Genomic DNA, 8,835 nt, shown 5'->3' with positions numbered 1-8,835 from the left:
AGGTAAGTATAGCAGCTGGAGCTGCTTTTTTATTTTCAAGATCTGCCGGGCATTGATAATATTAAAACTTTGCTCAAGCTATAATTGTGCTTTTAGCTGCCCACTGAAGTTAAATCTGATTGTACCATCTGCTTTAGATATACAAACAACTGCAGAATGTAGCGTGAAGGCTATTCATTTAGGTTATAAAATAAATGGATGGTTTGGGTAAGGCCTTCTACTACATTGTACAATTAGATTGTGAGGCTGGCATTAGCTTGGTACTTCAGAATGCTCAGAGGGATGCTGAGATAAATAGGATTTTTGTATTTGCAATAAAATCCTATTGTTGGAGCCCTTTAAGGTGACTGCCACCTACAAGACACACTGGCAAACAACAAAACTGTTGGTCAGCCTAAGATAACCCTTTCGACTACCAGCAAATAGTACTGAGAGCATGATCATCAACACAGAGGGGTGGGACCTGTGTCCCTCAATGGATTCTAAGAATAGGATTTTACAATAACTACAAAAATCCTATTTTCTTTCTCATACGTTGACAGACACAGGGTGACTTTAACCTTTGGAACATCATACAGTAGTCCAAGTGAGGGGTGGGCAACATATCAAACAAATGCTAACAAGCCCAAGAAAACAACAGAGAACTGGAAATTGCGTGCAGCTCACAGAGCTGTCTGAAGGATCTTATGCCTGAAGTTTGCATCAGATGAGCCCAATTGTCTATCTGTTAAAGGCAAGAGAACATGTAAACAGAAGACCAGGTGGAAGTCCAATTTTCCCTTTAAATTTTATTGTAGTATTTCCACTTTCACAGCCAAATTGGGATAACACCTATTTTATTTAATTCTTTACATGTTCCCATTCACATAGCATAATATAAAAAAATAATAAAGAATGCTTCTTACAGTGTAAATTGCTTTTACTTGGGTTAGGTTAAAATGTCTTCTTGGTTTCTCCTTCTTTGTAATATTAGAAGAGACTTTGGGGGATTTGTGTTACCCCTGTCTGCACTGTGCTGGCTCATTTTATTTTGATTTGTAAAGTATATTTGAATACCGCCTGTCCTACAAAAGGTTAAATGATTAAAATCCTGGCTTCTGCATTGTAGGTTAATGAAGTTAATGAGAAAAACACAGTACACACAGTTTTGTCCTAAGTCTTTCTATAATGAGGGGCCACTGAGAAGGTGCTCAGAAAAACCTGAATCCAGCCATTTTACCTGCTGCAACTAAACATCTAAAAAGGTAAGAAATATATGTTTTTTAAATAACGTTTCAGTATGCTGTGTGAAAGGGAACACATAAACATATAGTGGGGTTTTCTCAAATTTGATTGCAAAAGTGGAAATGAACCTTAAGACTATAAGCTTAGATGATAGTCTGTCTGAGCCCCCTAGAGATGGTGGAACTGGAAGCCAGTGTGCCCTTATGGGTTCCATCCAGGATTACAGAAAGGAAATCAGTCTTCCTGAAAGGATCAGTGGCTGAGAGATAGACTCTCATAGCTCACACAACAGAAAATGGAAGGACATTTTCTTTTGATGAAAGGCCAAAAAAAAAAACTGGTTGATGAGAAAAACTGAAACTACCTTCGGCAAAAGGAAGGCCTGGGCCTCAGCACCAATTTGTCCTTTTATAAAACCTGAAGAGGTTGCTTGCAGGACAAGGCCGCCAGGTAAGACACTCGCCTTGCACAGCTGAGCATCCACTGCTTCTGCTAAAGGATTCCTTTATTCTGACAATGACTAAGTCTTCTATACCAACATGGTGCACAGGACTCCTCCCCAGACTGGCAAACTGGCATCCATCATAAGGATCCCTAAAAAGAAAGGAAGGAAGGTCTTCCCTGACTCCAGAGCTGCATTCCTGAAGCACCAGATTAGGAACAACCTGGTCCTTGGTGGTAGACAATCACATTTTCTACAGACCAGATTGACTTTTACCATGAAGACAAAAGGTTGTGCTGTAGGGGTCTGGAGTTGAAATGGGTAAATGGGACTGCCTCAAAAGAGGCCACCGTCAGACCTAGGAATCTCATGCAAAAGCAGAGATTCAGATGGTGCCTGGACTTGAGAGTTCAAATCTGAGACCGGAATGTCTGAAGTTTTTCCTATGAAAGCAATACTCTGGGGTCGAGCTGCGTCTAGGCCTAGCCTCAGATACTCCAAATAATAAGTTGGTTCCTGCAACAATTTCTAATGGTTTAAGATGTATTCAACGAGACAAAGCTAGTGCAGCATAGAAAAGTTTTGATTGATGAAATTAATCGCAGAAGGATAAAAGAAGAGGACTGTAAAAGGTTCTAACAAAAAAATAAGTTAGCCTTTACCATAGAAGAGATAGCAGAGCTGCAGAAAAGACATCCATCCTCTTGAGACACTAGCAAAAAACTGATACATGCTGGCAGTGGGAGGGGTTATCCTGGGATGGCCTACAGTTTTCTCTCCTGTAGGTAGCAGTATAACCAGGAGGGCAAAGAAGGACTTCCTGTGTTCCTCAATAGACGAGAAAGAAATGAAGCTTTCACTTTCATCACCATTCTTTCCCTAGTAACATAATTCTATACAGAGAATATTCTCACTCTTGTGAGGGCCGGCCATTTGTAGAGGGAATATAATGACATGGAAACGGCTATTGCTGACCTCAAGTTTCTGCTACAGTATCTGCCTGATGGTCATGCTAATTCAATACTATACTTTACTGTCATAGAAAAGGTATTCAGATAAGGACGGTGGACAGGTAAGCACGGCAGCTAAGGAACTAGCATTTTCAATAGTTCAGCAATGCCATCCTCAGTATTTCACATCTTTCAAGAAAAGTGTACTTTATCATCGGTAAGCAGCGTCCTCAGTGGGCTCATTTAGATGCCAATCCCTGCCACGTACCACCCAGTAGGCGGGCATGCAGCAATGGAGTATGTATGAGACTTAGGGAAACATTGAGCAGTCTTATCTAACATGATGGAACAATTATAGGCAGTTGATAGTCACACTTACCTGTAAAACTGTAGAGAAGGTTTTACTGATAAGAGCACAAATGGTGCCACAGTATAGCTGATTGCTACTTGTGTTGCCATCCACGTCATGACATCGTATATAAACTTGAGTTCAGGAGAACGTAGAAAATGGTGCCGAACATTGTTTCTAATCTGCAAAAAAGCAATATAAAAATGTATTATGCTGTTAAACAGCTATAATCCTGTTAAGGCTAAAAGCTAAACTCCAGCAAAACAATTAAGTACATATAAATACTTTTTTGTTATGCTACTTAGCTCCATCTAGTGGTCATAATATTGTATTTACCTGATATTACATTCAATCTAGAAAGAAAATATGGAATTAAAATTCATTTTTGCCTCCATTCACACAGAACAAATGTACATCCAATTCCTTAGGGTGAATGGCTCTGTGAATTGTTCATAAATACACCCCTATATGTCCAAAAACTTGTGGATACCTAACCGTCCCATGTCTGTGAAGGTTCTCTTTTATCTAGGTCATGGTATATCTAGTAGTAGTTACTGTATATGGTCAACTATTAGTCCAGTACTGTCATGGATTGGGACTCATAGGTATGAACTGGAGTACGGTATGTGGACCCTTTCCACTACACTGGCAGGGACCCTCAGATAAAAGGGTCCAAGCAGTGTAGGCTGACGACTCCCAGAGCTGGAGTACAAGCAGGGGAACTGAATGAGGCAGTGGAAGTCAGCTAAAGCTGGAAGTTCAAATACAAGGCAGGGTGCTGCAATGCTGAGTAGGTGGCATGGGATGCCGAGTAGGTGGCATGGGGTCCCCCAGGATGTGGAATCTAAGAGCCAGCCGGTATTCGCCAGAGCTCCTGATGGTGGAGATGGGCTTGGCTGCGTGCTGACCCCAGGTCACAATCCCTAGGTCCACCCAACTCACCTAACAGGTACAGGGTACAAATCAAAGGTTAAGGACAGGCTGAAGACTTCCAGGGACCAAGCGAAGTACAGCGTAGACTGTAGACAGGGATTTCCAAGGACAAATGGGAAGCACAGGGCAGCCTATAGACAGGGATTTCCAAGGACAAAAGCGGCGCACAGGGCAGCCAGACAGGGATTTCCAAGGACAAGCCAAAGGTTCGGTACACGGGAAAACTTCCAGGAATTCAGGGTAAATCACAAAGGGGGGACTCGGCAACTAGCTTAGGAAAGCGTTGCTCGGGCAGCGTGCTGTTCGCTGCCCTGGGTTTTAATAGAGACAGGAAGAGGGAGGATCCACAGGATTGGCCACAAGCGGACTGCACTGATTGGCCGAGAAGCTGCATAAGAAACAGCAGGAGAGGTCGGCCGACGCCTAAAGCTTGCAGACAGGTGCAAGTGTGAGTCAGGTTTAGAGCACATGCCTGGAGGACTACAACCCCCAGCACAGCCCTGTATGCCTGCAGAACCAGGGGTAAGAGATATGTATATACTTGAACTACAAGTAACAGCTCAGCTGCAAGTATGCAGCTGAACTGTGACAAGTACTGACCATCCTCACAAATATGAGCTTGTTGGCTATCCCATTCCAAAAAATTGGAATGGGCACTAACATGTAGGTGAACCCCTTTGTGACTATTTTGGCCTCCACTCTTGTGAGAATAATTTTCACAGGATTTTGGAGTATGCCTGTGGAAACTGTGGAAATTTTGGGGTATTCAGCCAAAAAAACCTTTGTGAGGTCATCCCAACGATGTTCAGTAGTGATAAGGTCAGTGTTCCATGCAGGCCACTAGAATTCCTATGCACCAAAATCAAACTGTGTCTTATGGGCCTGGCTTTTTGCACAAACATAGATGTTAGAACAGAAATGGGCCTTCCCGAAACTATAGCCATAAGTTTGGAGGCACAAAATTGTCTAAAATGTTTTTTATATGCTGTAGCATTAACAGGACCCTTTACTGGAAATACTTGAACTCAATCATTTGGAGGGATTTCCATATACGTTTGGCCATATAGTATATATTAAAGTGAACCCAGTTCACCTGAGTTTGCCCAGGCCCATCCAAAACTCTCACTGCCAACCCCTCCTCCTGGCCCAATCAGTTGTGAAGAGGCGTACGGATTGGAATGGAAGGGGGTGGGAGCAGTCACAGCTTTCAGCAAGCTTGGGCAAACTCAGGTGAATTGGGTTCACACCACGCCCAGGTTAATCTCTAGTTATAAGCTATGTTTAATGGCTGGGTAGGCTGGCAAAAAAATTGTATCTAGGTCAACTTTACTTACATTTCGGGCTGCTAGTGTCATCAAACTGCCAGTGAAGAAGGTCATGTAATACCCTGGATATACGCCGTGCCAAATAGCTGACAGTAGAAAGGTTTGAGCTGTAGGGCTGTAGGTGGCTCGTTCATAACTTACTCTGAGGAACAAAGGACAGACAGTTATTTCCAATACAACCACACAGGTGATTAACCTCAAGAACACCAAGGGGTCCATCTTCCGCCCAGCCATATGCTGGTGGAATGCCATTTGCACAGCATTTCCCCCATTAGGTGGAGCCAAGGAGCATGCTCCTGTGAACGGCATTACTCAGCATATGTCTGAGCAGAAGATTTATGAAGAGACCCTTTCATGTGTAGTTGCACTTTCCCTTAACATTACATAATTGTACTCTTCTCTGCAAACTATAACAAATGCCACTTTAAAGTGTTACCTTTATGGAAGATAAATCCTGTTTTCAGCACCATAGCCTGGCCATGTTTTTTGCATTCATCTTATCTGTAAACAAGCTGTTCCTGTCCACAGCTAGAAGACGATGTTTGGGCAAGAGATCTGCTTTGCATTAAAAGCAAACTCCACCTTTGTGACATTGTTCCATGTTCACCTTTTCGGTAGTTTTAATCAGATCTGAGTGACTGCCATATTTCTTGTTTGGGATTTGGTGCAGACACACTGAAAGTCTTCAGTTGCCTTGTATGTCTGGCCTTCTGGTGTGTTGTTGTACCTTTTAGGAGGATGGGGCTGCCTCCAGGTGAGTTTGCTCTATGTTTGTTCATTTCATATACTGTGTCCTATAGTTAGGAAACTCAGATATTGTAGAGTTAGGAACCTCATTTATCAGAGGTGCCTTGCCGTCGCAGTGTTGCTTCCCCATATATCTGCGGATGTATATAACTAAACCCTTTTTTTAACCTGAGTAAACACTTTTCCATTGATTGCTTCCTCCATTCCCATAACCGACGGTCTGTGCATGGGGAGAACCAGCCTGCAGGAACCTCTGCATTGCATCCGCAACCCACTGATCACAGTTGCAATGCTTTGCAGATTTCAATCTAAAAAATTAATCAAGGTGCATTTTTTATTTTATTAATGCTTGTGCATTTATTTTTTTGGAGAAGTTGGATTACACCTTTAAGCTGAATGAGCAACCTGTTTCCAGGAGCAGTTTTGTTTTAGAGTACAGATGGTCCAGACAGGCTGACAGCGGCTGTGATTAGAGACAGATGATCTCCCTTGGAAGCAAGCTGCTTTGTGTCTAGGGGAGATCATCTGTCTCTCAACTGATCCACGTACAATTACATCCGAACATGGGTGGACAGCTGCGGCCACTGTCAGCCTGTCATTGCTTTCTGCAAGGCGAGCAGCCACAGCTGTCCGGAACCACCTGTAATTCCACAACAATTTGCAGATTGCTGTCACAGTAATCTGGAGCCTGACATAATGTCAGAGTCCTAGAGACCGGTAGAGTTGGCTCATTCAAATACCACAGACTTGTCATATCCCTAGGATAAGATCAGGTAACAAGTTTGGCCACCTCAGCTTTCTCTATGCATATGACATTGGTACTGGGTCTAGGACACATAGCTTGAGACGGTGGAAGGGGTTAGTGCAATCCGAGGACGGATTCACTCCACTGCATTATGGTTATGGCTGCATTGGTGCAATGTGGCGCCATTCATTAGAAACTGCACCTCTACAACACACCTGAACTGCAACACACAGTGCAAATAGGTGGGTGCAGGTGCATTATTTTGTCTGATCTGGTGCATCGGCAGCCCATTCAAATGAATGGATTGCTTTAACACAACGTGCATTTAAATGTTTGTGTCAATGCAATGGACCAGTGCAGACAAGTGTGAAGGAGCTTTTAGGCCCTGTGCACAGTGTTCCCACCAGTCAGAGGATCCCACAGTGCATAAAACATAAAGACACAGGTACATGCAGCGTAAGGCCATTTGCACACAGTTTTTTTTAGATGGATCTGACCAGAACCCAATGTTAGTCTATGGGCAGCCTAATCTAAACAGATGTGTGCCTGTTTACATCGGACACCCCCCATTCCATGTATGTCCGGAAAGGAAGACGGAAAAAAAGTTCCATTTTGGCGGACCTGATTGGGACAGATTGGAGGTGATCTGATGTAAAAGGACACGTCTGCTTACATCCGACTCACCATAGTTCTATTGGGAGCTCAGTGTTATCCTTCATCGCAACATGGAGTAATAAACTGAATGGACATGGATGTCACAAGAGTAACATCTGTTCCATAATTCTCTGATTAGCAGGGAATCTGTACACAGATCCACTACTGATCAGAATGGACAGGGCCCATCTGAAAGGGGCCTTAGATTAGACACCTATAAGAATCTTACTTGTTCCCTTTAAATAAGACAATTGAAAGTGCAATAACCAACAGCAAGCAATAAGATTATGTTCCCATGGAATATTGGGCCTGAGAAGGTAGAGCTGCTTCATTGTTGCATTGTAATCAGATCTTAGTTTACTGTAGCCAGGTAAGAGAGATTTCTGATTGGCTACTAATGGGTCACTGCATTTGGCACAGCATCACTGCACTGTACACCAGCTTGCTGAAATATTTTTTGCTTCTGCAAGCATTCCGTATATTTAGAAGGAACTGTAATCCTCACACCCTAACAAGCAGAAAGAGCTGAAATTGCTTTTGCGCTCATTTGTAAAAGCTGGACCGAAAAAGTTAGTTTTAGTGCAGGTCGGAAAATGGATAAAATTTGAGTAAAAGCTGTGATTTTATAAATCCGTACATCAGTATGTCTGTGGAAATGCAATATGGAGCAGAGAGGAGCTGACATACCTCTTGAGCCACAGCGCAGTCTGTATGTTCCAGTTATCAATAAACATCTTAAAGCTTGTTGAAAACTGAAATAAAAAAATAGCATTAGTAAACGGCTTAATAAAATCCTATGATGCTCCAGGCTGGAATAAAACCCCTGCAGTGGCACCCCCAGCACTGCAAGGCTTAAATGCTTTAAGTCTTGGGGAATATAAAGAGGTTACTTACCTTAACCCCCCCCCCCTGCCCCCCGCTCTGGCAGACTCCGGCGCTCTCCTCTTCTCCCTGCTGCTCCGGGCTGTGGGCAGTCCCTTGGTGTTATCACATACAATACAGGAGTATTAGCCCTGCATTGTAAGGAGATCGCGGCCAGGAGTGCCATCGGGAGGAGTCTTCGCAGGACTGGTCATACAGATGGAGGAAGCCTTCCAGAGCAAGGAATATGGCAAGCACTACTCCTTATTCTTCAACCCCTAGACTTAATAAGCAATTTACCCCTGCAGTGTGTGTGTGTTTTAGGGGAGGGGGGAACTGCAAGAATATTTTTTCTTGTGACCAGAGTTGTGCTTTAAAGAATTTTTGTCTAAGTGCCTTCATTTCACTGAAGTTCATAATTAAGTTAGAGAGACTACATCTAATAATGGGACATAAAGGAGTTGTTAAAGGAGAACTATGAGGTGAGTGCTTTTCACTCACCTCATAGTTCTAGCCAACCTGTGACAATGAGACTGTCACAGGTCGGCTCAGTAGATCGGGAGGTGAGAGAACACATACTGGCGTTCGCTCACCTCTCGATCCTG

The 8,835-nt window shown here is 43.2% G+C and overlaps 1 protein-coding gene across 1 annotated transcript in view; it reads right to left on the bottom strand.

Annotated features, from left to right (window-relative positions):
• Positions 1-8,835, bottom strand: part of MBOAT2 (membrane bound O-acyltransferase domain containing 2) — a 163,563-nt gene that overhangs the window by 1,133 nt on the left and 153,595 nt on the right. The window contains exons 10-12 of the mRNA XM_018559993.1: positions 8,057-8,121; positions 5,233-5,365; positions 2,996-3,147 (exon numbers count right to left, since the gene is read on the bottom strand). Coding sequence (XP_018415495.1) covers positions 2,996-3,147; positions 5,233-5,365; positions 8,057-8,121 — 350 coding nt within the window. The remainder of the gene's footprint in view (positions 1-2,995; positions 3,148-5,232; positions 5,366-8,056; positions 8,122-8,835) is intronic.

The sequence above is a fragment of the Nanorana parkeri genome, unplaced genomic scaffold (genome assembly GCF_000935625.1).
Source record: "Nanorana parkeri isolate BGI_ZX_2015 unplaced genomic scaffold, ASM93562v1 scaffold425, whole genome shotgun sequence".
Lineage (NCBI taxonomy): Eukaryota > Metazoa > Chordata > Amphibia > Anura > Dicroglossidae > Nanorana > Nanorana parkeri.
The sequence above is the reverse complement of the archived record's forward strand: the minus strand, read 5'-3'. Positions and strand labels throughout refer to the sequence as shown.